Source organism: Phocoena phocoena, chromosome 11, assembly GCF_963924675.1.
Source record: "Phocoena phocoena chromosome 11, mPhoPho1.1, whole genome shotgun sequence".
NCBI lineage: Eukaryota > Metazoa > Chordata > Mammalia > Artiodactyla > Phocoenidae > Phocoena > Phocoena phocoena.
In genome coordinates, this window is record NC_089229.1 from 95,587,266 (window position 1) to 95,604,281 (window position 17,016).

A 17,016-nucleotide genomic window follows, 5' to 3' on the forward strand; every position below is an offset into this window, starting at 1 on the left:
TTTCTGGAAATGTTTGTTTAGAATTTTTTTTTCCTTAAATATTTCTTAGAATTTACAAGTGAAGCCAATGGGAATTGGAATATTCATTGTGGGAAGATTTTTAGTAATTTTAATGCATATACATATATATGTATTAGATGTAAGTTTATATTTTTTCAGGTTGTTTCTTCTTCAGTGGTCTTTTGTAGTTTGTGCTTTTTAAGGAATTTGTCCATTTGATATAAACTGTCAATTTATTGGCAAAGAGTATTTATACTAATTTATACTATACCCTTACTTTCATTTAATTCTGTAGAATATCCAGTGATTCCCTTCTTAATATTGGCAATTTGTGCCTTTCTTTTTCCTAATGAGGCTAGTTTTAGTTTTAACCATTTTATGCGCATTCTCAGAGAACCAGGTTTGGGTTTCATTTATATTCTCTATTTTTCTGCTCTTTATTTCATTGATTTCAGCTTTGATTTTTAGTAATTTCTAACTTCTACTTACTGGGTTGAATTTTCTCTTCTTTTTCTAGTTTCTTAAATTGATGCCATTAATTGAGACCTTTCTTCTTTTTTAATGTAGGTGTTTAGTGTCATAAATTTCCCATTAAGTACTGTTTTAGTGACATCCCACAAATTTTGATGTATTATATTTTCATTTTTATTCATTCCTAAATATTTTTTAATTTCTGTTTTGATTTTTTCTTTTTGAACCCAACAGCACATTAAAAGAATCATACACCATAATCAAGTGGGGTTTATCCCAGGGATGCAAGGATTCTTCAATATACTCAAATCAATCAATGTGATACACCATATTAACAAACTGAAGAATAAAAACCATAGGATCATCTCAATAGATGCAGAAAAAGCTTTTGACAAAGTTCAACACCCATTTATGATAAAAAAAAAAAAAAGCCCTCCAGAAAGTAGGCATAGAGGGAACTTACCTCAACATAATAAATGTCACATATGACAAACCCACAGCCAACATTGTTCTCAATGGTGAAAAACTGAAAACATTTCCACTAAGATCAGGAACAAGACAAGGTTGTCCACTCTCACCACTATTATTCAACATAGTTTTGGAAGTTTTAGCCACAGCAATCAGAGAAGAAAATGAAATAAAAGGAATCCAAATCAGAAAAGAAGAAGTGAAGCTGTCACTATTTGCAGATGACATGATACTATACATAGAGAATCCTAAAGATGCTACCAGAAAACTACTAGAGCTAATCAATGAATTTGGTCAAGTAGCAGGATACAAAATTAATGCACAGAGGGCTTCCCTGGTGGTGTGGTGGTTGAGAGTCCACCTGCCGATGCAGAGGACACGGGTTCGTGCCCCGGTCCAGGAAGATCCCACATGCCGCAGAGCGGCTGGGCCTGTGAGCCATGTCCGCTGAGCTTGCGCGTCTGGAGCCTGTGCTCCACAATGGGAGAGGCCACAACAGTGAGAGGCCCGCGTACCAGGAAAAAAAAATTAATGCACAGAAATCTCTTGTATTCCTATACACTAATGATGAAAAATCTGAAAGAGAAATTAAGGAAACACTCCCATTTACCACTGCAACAAAAAGAACAAAATACCTAGGAATAAACCTACCTAAGGGGACAAAAGACCTGTATGCAGAAAACTATAAGACACTCATGAAAGAAATCAGTGACGATACAAACAGATGGAGAGATATACCATGCTCTTGGATTGGAAGAATCAACATTGTGAAAATGACTATACTAGCCAAAGCAGTCTACAGATTCAATGCAATCCCTATCAAACTACCAATGGCATTTTTCACAGAACTAGAACAAAAAAATTCACAATTTGTATGGAAGAACAAAAGATGCCAAATAGCCAAAGCAATCTTGAGAAAGAAAAACGGAGCTGGAGGAATCATGCTTCCTGATTTCAGACTATACTAAAAAGCTACAGTAATCAAGAGAGTATGGTACTGCAACAAAAACAGAAATGTAGATCAATGGAACAGGACAGAAATCCCAGAGATAAACCCATGCACCTATGGTCACCTTATTTTTGATAAAGGAGGCAAGAATATACAATGGATAAAAGACAACCTCTTCAATAAGTGGTGCTGGGAAAACTGGACAGCTACATGTAAAAGAATGAAATTAGAACACTTCCTAACACCATACACAAAAATAAACTCAAAATGGATTTCTTCTTTGACCACTGGATTATTAAAAGTGAGCTATTTTGGCTTCCAAATATTTGAGGTTTTCCAAAGATATTACTGTTATTGATTTCTACTCCCATGTGATCAGAGAAGATATTTTGTATGATTTGAATTACTTTAATTTGTTGAGAATTTATTTATGCCCCCAAACCTTATCTATCTTAGGAAGTGTTCTGTAGGCACTTGAAAAGAATGTAAGTTCTGTTGTTATAGGAAGAAATATTCTATATATGTTGTTCAGGTTATGTTGATTGATAGTGTTGTTCAGTTCTATTCCTACTGATTTTCTTCCTACTTGTTTTACAAATTGTTGAGAGAGATTTTGAAATCTCCTACTATAATTCTGGATTTTCTATTTCTCCTTGCAGTTTTGTAAGTTTTTGCTTCATGGATTTTGAAGCTCTGACATTAATTTCACAAACATTTAGTATTGATATGTACTCTTGATAAATGCACCATTTATCATTATGAAATGATTTTCCTTATTTCTGGACATATTTATTCTCTGAAATCACTTTGTGCTAATTTTAACATAGTCACTCTGTCTTCCTTTAAATTGGTGTTAGCATGGCATGTCTTTTTCCAACCTTTTACTTTTAATCTACTTTTTCTTTATATTATTTAGACATTATATAGTTGAATTTTGATTTTTAATCCAGTCTGCCAATTTCAGCCTTTTAATTGGGTGTGCTCTATTTACATTTAATGTGATTATAGATACAGTTGGGTACAAATCTACTATCTTGCTCTTTATTTTCTACTTCTCCAATCTATTCTTTGTTCATTTTACCTCTCTTTTTATGCCTTCTTTTGGATTAATTAAATACTTTTTATGATCTCATATTATCTACTTTATTGGCTTATTAGCTGTAACTCTTTGTTTTATTATCTTAGGGGCTGCTTTAGGTTTATAGTATACGATTTTAGCTCACCATAGTCTGCCTTTGACTACTTTACATAGAGTAAATAAACTTTATAATAATATTCTTTCATTTGTGTTTTCACCTTTTGTGTTATTATTTTCATACATTTTCCTTTTACATGTTATAAGCTCACCTTGTTAGCTGTTATTCTTGTTTAAACAATCAATTATTTTAAAAATATGATAAAAACCACATATTTACCTATGTAGTTACCATTTCTGGTGCTCTACATTCCTTGTGTTGAACCGTTTTTCTATCTAATACCATTTTTATTCTGCCTGAAAGACTTCCATTAACATTTCTTGTGGTGTGGGTCTACTGGTGATGAATTATTTCAGCTTTTTAAAGTGAAACAAAAAAATCTTAACATTTGTATGGAAACACAAAAGACCCTGAATAGCCAAAGCAATCTTGAGAAAGAAAAATGCAGCTGGAGGAATCAGGCTCCCTGACTTCAGACTATACTATAAAGCTACTGTAATCAAAACAGTATGGTACTGGTACAAAAACAAGAAATGTAGATCAATGGAACAGGACAGAAAGCCCAGAAATAAGCCCACACACCTATGATCAAGTAATCTATGACAAAGGAGGCAAAATTATACACTGCAGAAAAGACAGTCTCTTTAATAAGTGGTGCTGGGAAAACTGGACAGCTTTGTAAAAGAATAAAATTGGAATGCAACTTCTTAACACATTGATTGAAAGTCTTACCTGAGCAGGTAACTTCTCGTAAAAGAATAAAATTAGAACACTCTCTAACACCATATATAAAAAATAAACTCAAAATTGATTAAAGACCTGCATGTAAGACTGGATACTATAAAACTCTTAGAGAAAAACGTAGGCAGAACACTCTTTTATATAAATCGCAACAATATCTTCTTTGATCCAACTCCTAGAGTAATGGAAATAAAAACATAAACTAATGGGACCTAATTAAACTTAAAAGATTTTGAACAGCCAAGGAAACCATCAACAAAACATAAAGGCAACCTACTGAATGGGAGAAAATATTTGCAAATAATATGACCAACAAGGGGTTAATATCCAAAATATATAAACAGCTCATGCAGCTCAACATAAAAAAAAAAAAAAAACATAAAAAACCCTGATTTAAAAATGGGCAGAAGACCTAAGTAGACATTTCTCCAAAGAAGACATACAGATGGCCAACAGGCACATGAAAAGATGCTCAACTTTACTAATTATTAGAGAAATGCAAATTAAAATCACAATGAAATATCAACTCACACCAGTCAGAATGGTCATCATCAAAAGATCTACAGACGGGCTTCCCTGGTGGCGCAGTGGTTGAGAGTCCGCCTGCCGATGCAGGGGACACAGGTTCGTGCCCCGGTTCAGGAAGATCCCACATGCCGCGGAGCGGCTGGGCCCATGAGCCATGGCCGCTGAGCCTGCGCGTCCGGAGCCTGTGCTCTGCAACGGGAGAGGCCACAGCAGTGAGAGGCCCGCGTACCGCAAAAAAAAAAAAAAAAAAAAAAAAGATCTACAGACAATAAATGCTGAAGAAGGTGTGGAGAAAGGGAACCCTTCTACACTGTTGGTGGGAATGTAAATTGGTACAGCCACTATGGAGAACAGTATGGAGGTTCCTTAAAAAAATAGAGCCACCATGATCCAGCAATCCCACTCCTGGGCATATATCTGGAGAAAACCATGGTTCAAAAGGATACATGCACCCCAATATTCATTGCAATACTGTTTACAATAGCCAAGACATGGAAGCAACCTAAGTGTCCACCAACAGATGAATGGATAAAGAAGATGTGGTACTTATATACTATAGAATATTACTCAGCTATAAAAAAGAATGAAATAATGCCATTTGCAGCAACATGGATGGACCTGGAGATTATCATAGTAAGTGAAGTCAGAGAAAGACAAATGTCATATGATATGGTTTATATGTGGAATCTAAAAAGAATGGTACAAATGAACTTATTTACAAAACAGAAATAGGCTCACAGACATAGAAAACAAACTTATGGTTACCAAAGGGACAAGTTGGGGGAGGGAGGGATAAATTAGGAGGTTGGGATTAGCATATAAATACTATTATATATAAAATAGATAATCAACAAGGACCTACTGTATAGCACATGGAACAATATTCAATACTTTATAGTAACCTGTATAGGAAAAGAATCTGAAAAAGAATAGATAGATGTATATGTATAACTGAATCACTTTGCTGTACACCTGAAACTAACACAACGTTGTAAATCAACTATAAGCCAATATAAAATCAAAATTAGAAAAAAAATACTATTCAACCTCCTTTATTCCTAATGCAGAAAAAAACCAGTGAGAATTGTCTCTTTCTATTTTTTTTGTTTCTTATACCTTAAATCCCTTTCTCTTTTTTCCTTTTAGCAAAGTGCTTCTCATACTTTAGGATACAATTTAAGCTTCTTATCACAGAAAAGAGTTTTCTAACTGTTTGTTCCTGTCTTCTAGTTGGTATGACTAGTTCTTTCTTTATTTTTCACACCGTGCTTTGAAACTATGTTCATTATTGCTATTAGATGTATTTCTCTTACTTGAATTTGACTTATTTAGAGCTAAAATCAAGTCTTGTAAATTTTTATTTCACAATTTGTAGAATTTGTAACAGCCTTGGCTAATTTTATTGCTTCATCCCATTAGAAAAGAAAAAGGAATGAAATAATGCCATTTGCAGCAACATGGATGGACCTAGAAATTGTCATACTGAGTGAAGTAAGTCAGATAGAGGAAGACAAATATCATATGATATCGCTTATTTGTGGAATCTAAAAAAATGTTACAAATGAACTTATTTACAAAACAGAATAGAGTCACAGATGTAGAAAACAAACTTATGGTTACCAGGGGGGAAAGTGGGGGTGGGGGGAGGCGGAAGGACAAACTGGGAGATTGGGATTGACATATACACACTGCTATATAAAAAATAGATAACAAATAAGGACCTACTGTAGAGCACAGGGAACTTTTCTCAATACTCCATAATGACCTATACAGGAAAAGACTCTAAAAAGGAGTGGACATATGCATATTTATAACTTATTCACTTTGCTGTACATCTGAAACCAACACAACATTGTAAGTCAACTATACTCCAATAAAAATTTTGAAAAAGGAAAGAAAAGAAATGCAAGTGCTGTCTATAGGTAGTCTGCACAAAATTATTCATTAGACACATTTGATTATGCAAATAATATTAAAAGTTGTTATAACAAGCTTTAGTGATTTAATTATATTTTGCCTATTTTACTTTAATTTTTTGACATAATTTAATTACAAAACAATAGCTATTTTATGCTTCTAATATATTAGTCCAAAACAAAGTGCAGAAATTTAAAATATTCAATAACAACAGTATATGAGCCAGTATTTCCCCTTTAATTTTTATAAATCTGTAGTGAATGTTTCTCAGTTTTCTTTGGTTGTTTCATGTCCCAAATGGAAGAAAACATGAGCACGAAAGAGAACCTCCCTCTTTCAATTACTTCCCTTTTCTGGTTGACTCCACCTCCATTATGAAGTCTTCCTGTTTTTTTGTGGATGTGAAATGATTTTTAGAATTCTTAGTGGTCCTCTTCTTTAGGAGACCATTCCTAGGGAATAATACAAGAAGACTTAAGTATCATAAAACTTTGGAATGGACAAACTCAGAATGGTGATACATGAAAACTCTGGATCTACTGGTAAAAGCTTCTCATTTGTTCTATTTACCCTTTAATGGAGTATAGCAATATTCTGGAAGTCAGTGGATCTGATTTAATAGTGATGGGCATCAGGAGGGTAAGTTATAGGAAAAGGGCAATAAGCCTATAAGGCAGTACGTTTTATCTCCCATAGATTCGAAATTGAAGATGTGAGATAAGGATTCGATTTGGCATCAAGTCTGTAAAACTGCTGAGGTGTAATTAAGTAAGGAACTAAAATTAACTGAATTGTATTGAGTTTGAAGCTAACAGTTGTTAGAAAAATAGAACAAGGAGGAATGCGTATTGATTGAAAGTTGATTCCCTAGAGGACATTTAGAATAACACGCCTGAGTGTTGAAATCTACTTTGTAACCTATGCGGATGCATTAAACTTATTTGGCATTCTTACTCTTTTTTTTTTCAAGCTTTTAGACTGAGGTATAGCATACCACATGAAAGCATAGGTCATAAATGCACAGTTCAGTGAGTTATCACAGAGAAGTGACTATCATAGCATTTTTACTTTTAAATTACTGTTGGGTGAGAGTAAGAAGGAGAATTGAGTGATAGAGCATTTTATGCTATTTTTGGAGATAAGGCCCAATAGTGGGGTTTTCAAATATGATCTTTGTCACTTTTTCCTCCAATGTATTGTTCAGCTACTATTTAGCAGCACTGTGCCAGGTACTGGTGAAACTGGTGAACATGATAGATATAATTCATTCCCTCATGGAACTTGCCATCTAATAATGTGGATCCGGTAGGCTTGGAGATAAGGGTATCCGTGGTTGAATATTGCTCTGTGCCTGAAGGGAGAACTGCCTGCTTCTAAGTTTCATCAATGCCTTTTCAGTTTTCCAGGTTTTAAGGCTCAATCTTGCAATGCTTTTTCCATCCCCAACTATCTTCTAATTCCTCACCCCTAGATTGCCTATAAACATGAACGTTTTCAAAGCTACTTCACTGAGGCTGTATGATCCTGGGTACGAATTTTTCCTGCCTGCCTTGCCATTTAGGGGGAAGGATGTTCTGTCTTGGTTTGACCTTCTTTGTTAACCTCAAACCTCTGAAACCATCTGTCTCCTCCAAAGCCTCTTTTTGGGAAGACTCTACTTTTGCTCTCTTTCGTCTTTTCACAGAATTTAGGAGATGTTCTGCCCGCTTAAGTCCCTTCACTATTGCTGTGGTCTCAGTTCTCAGTGCCTGTTTGGTCACCAGTTCTCTTGGTGAGTACACTGTCAAGTTTACTCGCGACCTTAGCCCACTGTGGCAAGAGTCACTAAAAAGCAAATAATTCTCCTGAGGGCTAAATAGCATCTAAAAACATGCTTCATGGTTTCAAAGTAGAAGATAATAGGAAAATGTCTCCATTTCAATTTCCATTTGAGTCAATTAAGTTTCAGTTAGATTTTAACTAGCATTTGAAAAATTCATGGTATTTTCCATATATGTGTGAAATAGGCACTAAATTCCTTACAACTGGCCTTTTCATCCTCACCCTCAGCCTTCTTTCTACAGATCTTAGGATTTTGGAGAAACTTACATAGATTATCCCTATAAAATTTTGTAATATCTTTTTTTATAGTAAACTATCCATGAGAATATATAAATTGACGTTATAAAGAATATCAGCCATTAAATAAAGATATCGTACAGTATTGGATTGCCCAGATTTACTGGGTTTATGTCACTGCTTAATTTGAAGCCTGAGATACTGAATGAAATAACATTCTCCTGTTGTACCATGGATAGGTCTAGAAATATTTCTTGAATCTGGCTTTGAAAAATAAATAAGTAATCAAGAACAATAATTTTCTACTTGCTCTTTGGATCTTGACCGATTGCTGCCCTTACCTATTGTTACAGGAGGAACAGACAAGGAGCTGAGGCTAACAGCTGGTGAAAACAAGTGTTCTGGGAGAGTGGAGGTGAAAGTCCAGGAGGAGTGGGGAACTGTGTGTAATAATGGCTGGGACTTGGCCGCAGTCTCCGTTGTTTGTAGGCAGCTGGGATGTCCAACTGTTGTCAAAGCCACTGGATGGGCTAATTCCAGTGCAGGCTCTGGACGCATTTGGATGGATCATGTTTCTTGTCGAGGGAATGAATCAGCTCTCTGGGACTGCAAACATGATGGGTGGGGGAAGCATAACTGTACTCACCAACAGGATGTTGGAATCACCTGCTCAGGTAAGACTTGCATAAGTCAAGCCTTAACATGAAATGCTTTGTGAAAAAACATCTATGGGTTAAAAATTAAAAGGAGCCAGTTTTCTGTAAGTAATCTAGTCCACGTATAAAATTACCCAATCCATTGCTAAAAGACCAGAAAACACATGACACAGCCCATATTTTAAAAAAAAATCAAGAGATTCTGAATACTACAATCAATGAGGAAGTGACTAGCTTCAATTTCATATTAAGTAATCCTACTATAACTTTCTACTTCTACATAAAAATATCATAATATCTAAGTTAATTCCTTGTCCCCTTTCCCCATAAAATGCAGCTTTCATGCACTGGCCCATAAATCATGACCCTTTTGCCCATTAATTGATAATCAACTTACTCTATCAGGAAATAAATATTCTTAGCACTAATCCTTTTTTGTTGGAGGAAGGATGTTTTGCAAAGTAGAATTGCTTCTTCCACTGTACAATGCTATTCATTTACTATTACAAGGTAGTTTTAGTTTTAATTTATAAAACATGTTACAAGTTTCATCTCACTTGTCCTTACAATAGCCCAGACATTTCTGCTGACAAATCCCAAGGTCATGTTTCTGACCCAGTTCAGATTCCTGGGCTTCCAATTTCTCTTTGCTCATGTCGTTGACCTTTATGCAACTTTATCACCACCCAGCCTTTGTAGGAGAGATCATCTCCCCCGTAGGACTGATTTTAGAAAGGACTAATCTCTATCCAGGCATGGTGGTGTAATGGGAGCAGCACAGGCTAGTATCTAGAAAATTGCTCAGCTGCTCATTAATGCTATTATTTTGAGCAAGTTGCTAAATCTTTCTAAACTTCAGTTTCTGAGCACCCAATGATATAATACACGTAAAGCTGCTGGTACACTGGTAGGTAATAGGTGTTAAAAATTAACATTAGTTTCCTCGTGGCTCACTGCTTCTCATTACCTAGACAACTCATTTCTCTTTCTTCTTCCTTCTCTTCCTCCATTCCTTTCCTCTTCCCCCTTCTTCTCTTCTTCTTGTCTTTTATTGTTAATCATTTTGCAGGGAAAGATAAGAAATAACAATTGTAACATCTACAGCAAAGTTAAAAATGATAATAAATCTTGCCAGGCTCTTACTATAATTATTGCTGTCTATAGAGTTGACTGTTTAAGCTAAGACATCAGTGTAGTACTTTTAACTCGTGTTCTGGTTTTCATACCTTTACATAAGGATCCTTTATATAAGGATGACATTAATCAAACTTGGATTTTGAAGTTTATACACCTAAACCTCCAACTGGTGCGTAATAATAGAAAGGGATGTGTAGCCACTCAGGGACTCATGAGTTTCATGAGGTTTCTGAATTCATATTTCTGAGGTTCCAGAGCCTGTATTTCTGAGATTCTCTACCCTGGTCAATGCTCAATCCCCAGAGCATCTACTTGGGAAATTCTATTATTGGGAAATTCTATTATTATCACATGCATAATAGTAAAGAGGATAGACTCTGGTGCTAGATTGCTTTTTGTTTGTTTGAGTTTTTTTACATTGTCTCTACTGTTTTCTGGGTGTTTGATCCTGTGTCAATTATTTAACCTCAGTTTGCTTACCTGTGAAGTAGAGATAGTGGTAATGACACATAATGCTTAATGTTTTTGTGAAGACTGAAGGTAGCATATGTAATACATTTGGAACTGCATATGCACATTTTGATTGTAAGCTATTATTATTATTCATGATACAAAATCTTGTTGAGTGGAGGTTCTTGTCTGGAGTTCAGTGCTTTTAAAATTGAATTACTGTTTCAAAAAAGAACTTCTAAGCATTTTATTCAACCAACAACAGTTTCTGGTTTTTAGGTGTCCCAAAATTTCATCCCCAGTCTCTTTTTCTCAGGTATTTTAGTCATCATAGAAAATCTAAGGATAGCGTATAGAGAGAATTTTCCTTATGAAAAAGCCATTCTTTGCTAAAAATGGTAGCAGGTGCTTCGGGGGAGGGAAAAGAAAGCTTTGATTCAGAAAAAAATTGGTAAGAAATAAATTATCTTGATTAACTTTTTTCCCCCAATTTTTAATGTTTTTTTAAAAATTTTGTTTATTTATTTTTGGCTGCATTTGGTCTTCATTGCTGTGCATGGGCTTTTCGCTACTTGGGACGAGCAGGGGCTACTCTTTGTTGCAGTGTGCGGGCTTCTCATTGCTGTGGCTTCTCTTGCTGTGGAGCACGGGGTCTAGGCACGCGGGCTTCAGCAGCTGTGGCACGCAGCTTCAGTAGTTGTGGCTCACGGGCTTAACTGCTCCTCAGCATGTGGAATCTTCCAGAGCTCAAACCTGTGTCCCCTGCATTGGCAGGCAGATTCTTAACCACTGCGCTACTAGAGAAGTCCTAATGTTTTTGTATACCACTTTTGCAAACTATCATGCATGCTTATGCATTTTTTTTTTTTGCTTTTTCCTGTTTTCTAATTTCAAATTCAACTTCAAGCAATCATTCATGCTCTAAACTGATGGTCATAAAAAAAGATTAAAATAAAAATTTTAACTGTTCAACAAATGACTGGTTTTTCATTTTTGCTTCTTTGTAGTATGAACAAATTTTATTTTTTCAAGCTTTTTAAATAAATACTTTGAGGCAAACGTATCTATTTCTACATACAAGTGTTTATTATGCCTCAGTAATGGAAGGAAACAAAACAGAACACAAAGTAAAGTTTAATCTGTAAAAGATTTTTTTACAGATTAACCGTTGGTTGGTTTTCAAAAGATTAAAGTTCTCCAAACTGTGAACAGGGGCAGCATCGAAAATGAAGCATCATTTTTAAGGATAGGATCAAATCTCAAGTGACTAGAGGAATATTATTTTCTAAAATCACTTCTGAATAAATACTACTTCTGAATTCTGGTCTTTTCTCCACTCTAGATGGATCTGATTTGGAGATGAGGCTGATGAATGGAGGAAACCGGTGCTCAGGGAGAATAGAGGTCAAATTCCAAGGACAGTGGGGCACTGTGTGTGACGATAACTTCAACAGAGATCATGCTTCTGTGGTTTGTAAACAACTTGAATGTGGAAGTGCTGTCAGTTTCTCTGGCTCAGCTAATTTTGGAGAAGGTTCTGGACCAATCTGGTTTGATGACCTTGTATGCAATGGAACTGAGTCAGCTCTCTGGAACTGCAAACATGAAGGATGGGGAAAGCATAACTGCGATCACGCTGAGGATGCTGGAGTGATTTGCTTAGGTAAGGACTGGCCTGTGCTTTTTCTGTTCTCCATGAGAGGACAAAAAAAGGGGACAAAAGTCTCAAAAGGCTGAACTCCTAAAAACATAATGAAGTCTGCTTCTTTTATTGCCTTATTATTACCTCATTTCAGGATGCAGTTCTGATACCTGTGGAATTTTTACCTTAGGATAAGTAGGTTGGGGGGAATGATGGCAGTGAAATTGAGATCCAAGTCAAGAGGGTAGAAGGAAGTGTTTAGGGAATAGTCCACTCCCCCCATCCCTCCAAAAAAAACGAAAGAAAAAGAAAAGTTAACTGTTAAAAACAGGTTAAAATTTTGCTTTCTGTATGTTTTGGAGCACCCCCTTTATCACTCTCTACCTACAAAAGTCTCCTCTTTAGCCATTTTGACCCACCCTTTCTTAAACCCACCTTTTCTTAAATTCACAGAATCAAATGATTAAAAAAATTGGTTTCCTATTAAAACCTCATTTATGCTAGTGCTATGTTATGAGCAGGCACTGTGTCTGTCTGGAAACTTTCATGTTTCACGCTTGATTACGGGACAGGGACATGGCTTTGCGTGTACAAGACTGTCACTCTCCTTTCTTCACTTGAGTGCCGAGTTTGAAGACCTAGTAAGTCTTGAACCCCAGGGAATATTTAGGAAACTATAACTAGGGTAAAAATGTCCCTGTATTCACCAGGTATTTTTTTTTCAAAGGAAGGAAATTCAATTCAAACTAACTTTAAAATGAGACAATACTGACTCAGAAAAGTGGGAAATCCAGGAGGTACAGTTGGCTCCATCCAAGCACTGCGCGGCTTGCGGGATCTTAGTTCCCCGACCGGGGATCGAAGCCCGGTCACAGCAGTGAAAGCATGGAGTCCTAACCACTGGACAGCCAGGGAATTCCCAGATTGGCCTTTTTCTTGTTGAAGAATGTGACCATCTATAGTCTAAACCACAAAGAATGGGATTCCTACAGAAAAGATGGATTCTGTTAGCTGAAGAAAGTGAAAGGGATTTGGCGTAGAAAAAACACAGTATGTACCTTCTGTTTCCCTTTACCCATCAAAATCTTTCTAGGTCCCCAGTCAGCACGTTTCTCCTCAGTGTGTTTTATACATGCTGAGTAATCACAATAAACAGCATTGTGACAACGAGAACCAAAACTGCCTGAGGAAAAAAGCAATTTATTTATTATAGGATATTACTTAGAATCAAGTTCTGTTCTTTGAGGAATATTGATTGGGGGAAGTTGAAAGTAGTAATAGTGAGGTCCCTTTTCTCTTTGCTTTGCGTTTAAACTACAGACGTGGTCAAAAAGGGGTCAGGCATGTAATACAAACCAGATAGTCTGGGTAGACAGTGAAGTCAGAGGCAAAAGTGAGTATTGAGTATTGAGGCAAACAGGAGTGTGTAGGTCCCACCTAGACACCTGCAAACATATATTTAAAAGGGAAAAAAACAAACAATTCCAACAAAAAATCTGTGGTGATCAAACAAGCGAATCTCTAGATAAATTTCAGTCCCTGGGCCTCCTGTTAGGAACTCCTCCTATAATGCATGCTCTCCATAGTGAAAAGCCCTGTCTTCTTTTTTGTTTTTTTAATTTTTATTGATTGATTGATCTTTTCCATTATGGTTTATTACAAGATATTGAATATAGTTCTCTGTGCTATACAATAGGACCTTGTTGTTTATCCGTTCTATATATAGTAGTTTGCACCTGCTAGTCCCAAACTTCCAATCCGAAGGAAGTCCTGTCTTCTTGCCTGACCCACTCCTCCTTCCATCTTTAATGATTTTCAGTGGTAATATATCACTGTCTTCTCTATCTCTCCTTATATCTCCCCCCTTAACTCATCTCAGGTACAGCTGTTTACAGTGCCTTCATTCTTGTTTCTTTATCACTGACTTGTTTTGTTTCCCTCTTACAGAGGGAGCAGACCTGAGCCTGAGACTGGTAGATGGAGTTACCGAATGTTCAGGAAGATTAGAAGTGAAATTCCAAGGAGAATGGGGGACAGTGTGTGATGATGGCTGGGATAGTAACGATGCCGCCGTGGCCTGTAAGCAACTGGGATGTCCAACTGCCGTCACTGCCACTGGTCGAATCAACGCCAGTGAAGGAATTGGACACATTTGGCTTGACAGTGTTTCGTGCCATGGACATGAGTCTGCTCTCTGGCAATGTAAACACCAAGAATGGGGAAAGCATTATTGCAATCATAATGAAGATGCTGGTGTGACATGTTCTGGTAAGTTAAAACAAAACAAAACAAAAAGTAAAACAGAGGAGGAAGGACCTGTGTTCTTTAGGAGTAGGAATAGGTGTGAGATGTGTGAGAGAGAAATATCTAATAATCTCCTTGTTGGGAATTCTTTTACAGTTGTGAGGAATCTTTAACACATTCTTTATATGACTAGTTTGGTGGGTTGTCTGACTCTATTTTCTATAATAATTTTTCCGACTGCTGTTAGGGACCACACTTCAAATTCTAAATCTACCTGGAGCTCCAAAAGACAAAATGATATAAGTCTTTTCTTTATATCTGATTTGCTCGTATTTTTTAGTCACTGACAATTTTTATTAAGTTTTGAAACTGTAATCCCATTTCTAACCAAATTCATGGTTTATACTGACTCTTCGAAAAGCCAGGAGATGGGTGAGCCAGAATTTCCAGTGTCTCAGTATCTGGGAAGGAACAAGATTTTAAAAATACCCTTTGGGAGCTAACCTCCGTATGTATCTATGGCCTACGTTTATGTTTCTTTTGCAGATGGATCAGATCTGGAACTGAGACTTAAAGGTGGAGGCAGCCACTGTGCTGGGACAGTGGAGGTGGAAATTCAGAAATTGATAGGGAAAGTGTGTGACAGAGGCTGGGGACTGCAAGAAGCTGATGTGGTTTGCACGCAGCTGGGATGTGGATCTGCACTCAAAACATCCTATCAAGTTTATTCCAAAATTAAGGCAACAAACACATGGCTGTTTTTAAGCAGCTGTAATGGAAATGAAACTTCTCTTTGGGACTGCAAGAATTGGCAATGGGGTGGATTTAGTTGTGATCACTATGATGAAGCCAAAGTTACCTGCTCAGGTAAGACTTTCAATCAACGTGTTAAGAAGTTGCATTCCAATGTTACTCTTTTACATGTAGCTGTCCAGTTTTCCCAGCACCACTTATTGAAGAGACTGTCATTTCTCCATTGTATATTCTTGACTCCTTAGTCATAGATTAGATGATCATAGGTGCGTGGATTTATTTCTGGGCTGTCTATCCTGTTCTATTGATCTATGTGTCTGTTTTCGTGCCAGTACCATACTCTTTTGTTGATTGTAGCTTTGTAGTATAGTCTGAAGTCAAGGATCCTGATTCCTCCAGCTCTGTTCTTCTTTCTCAAGATTGTCTTTGGCTATTTGGGGTCTTCTGTGTTTCCATACAAATTTTAAATTTATTGTTTAGTTGTGTGAAAAAAATGCCATTGGTAATTTGATAGGGATTGCATTAAATTTGTAGATTGCTTTGGGTAGTATGGTCATTTTAACCATATTGATTCTTCCAGTCCAGAAACATAGTATATCTTTCCACCTCTCTGAGTCATCTTCAATTTCTTTCATTAGTGTCATCGTTTTCTGAGTACAGGTCTTTTGCTTCCTTAGGTAGGTTTATTCCTAGTTATTTTATTCTTTTTTATGTGATGGTAAATGGGATTGTTTCCTTAATTTCTCTTTCTGATAGTTCATTGTTAGTGCATAGAAATGCAACAGATTTCTGTATATTAATTTTGTATCCTGCAACTTTACTGAATTTGTTGATGAGTTCTAGTAGATTTTTGGTGGCGTCTTTAGGACTTTCTATATACAGTATCATGTCATCTGCAAACAGTGACAGTATTACTTCTTCCTTTCCAGTTTAGATTCCTTCTATTTCTTTCTCTTGTCTGATTGCTGTTCCTAGAACTTTAGATACTATGTTGAATAAAAATGGCAAGAGTGGGCATCCTTGCCTTTGTTCCTGATCTTAGAGGAAATGCTTTCAGCTTTTCACCATTGCGTTTGATATCAGGTAGATTGCCTATCTGCACTTCACTTAGTTCTTATTCTGGGGTTTTATCTTGTTCCTTTGTTTGCAATATGTTCCTCTGTTGCCTTATTTTGCCTAACTTGCTGTTTTCAGTTCTACATATCTGGTAGATTGGTTACATTTCCCAAACTTAGAGAAATGGCCTTTTGTGGGAAATGTCCTATGCTTTCAGCAGCACACTCCCCTCTGGTCCCCAGAGCTGTATGCTCTAGGGGTGCCCCCCATGTTGACTGCACAAGTCCTTCTGATGTGTTTGGCATGGGGTAGCTGGCTGCAGAGACCAGGGGTGTCCCAGGACTAGTGCTGTTTCACTGTGGGTTGAGCCAGGTTCTACAATGGGTGATTGCAGAGCCAGGGTTCTCAGATCTAGTGTCATACTGCTGGTGGGTGGAGCTTTTTCCTGACACGGCTGGCTGTGGGTTCCGGGGTGTCCCAAAGCTCGTGTTGGCCTGCTGGTGAGTGGAGCTGGTTCCTGGGGCAGATGGCTGAGGGAAGCTCGTGTTGGCCTGCTGGTGAGTGGAGCTGGTTCCTGGGGCAGATGGCTGAGGGGTCCGACATGTCTCGGAGTTGGTGTCCACCTGCTTGTCAGTGGGACCAATGTCCAAGGGATGCATGAAGCCATGTCCTGGAGCTAATGCCAGCCACTGGAAGGCAGACCGGTCCTGGGGTCCCAGCTATAGGGCCCAGGAATCCCAGAGCTGGTGT

The 17,016-nt window shown here is 37.1% G+C and overlaps 1 protein-coding gene across 1 annotated transcript in view; it reads left to right on the forward strand.

The window, feature by feature from the left end:
* The first annotated feature begins 6,728 nt into the window (after positions 1 to 6,728).
* Positions 6,729 to 17,016, forward strand: part of CD163 (CD163 molecule) — a 30,705-nt gene continuing 20,417 nt past the window's right edge. Inside the window, exons 1-6 of the mRNA XM_065886627.1 lie at positions 6,729 to 6,812; positions 7,955 to 8,041; positions 8,682 to 9,002; positions 11,914 to 12,234; positions 14,161 to 14,481; positions 15,004 to 15,324. Of these exons, the coding sequence (XP_065742699.1) occupies positions 6,767 to 6,812; positions 7,955 to 8,041; positions 8,682 to 9,002; positions 11,914 to 12,234; positions 14,161 to 14,481; positions 15,004 to 15,324 (1,417 nt within the window). The 5' untranslated portion in view covers positions 6,729 to 6,766. The remainder of the gene's footprint in view (positions 6,813 to 7,954; positions 8,042 to 8,681; positions 9,003 to 11,913; positions 12,235 to 14,160; positions 14,482 to 15,003; positions 15,325 to 17,016) is intronic.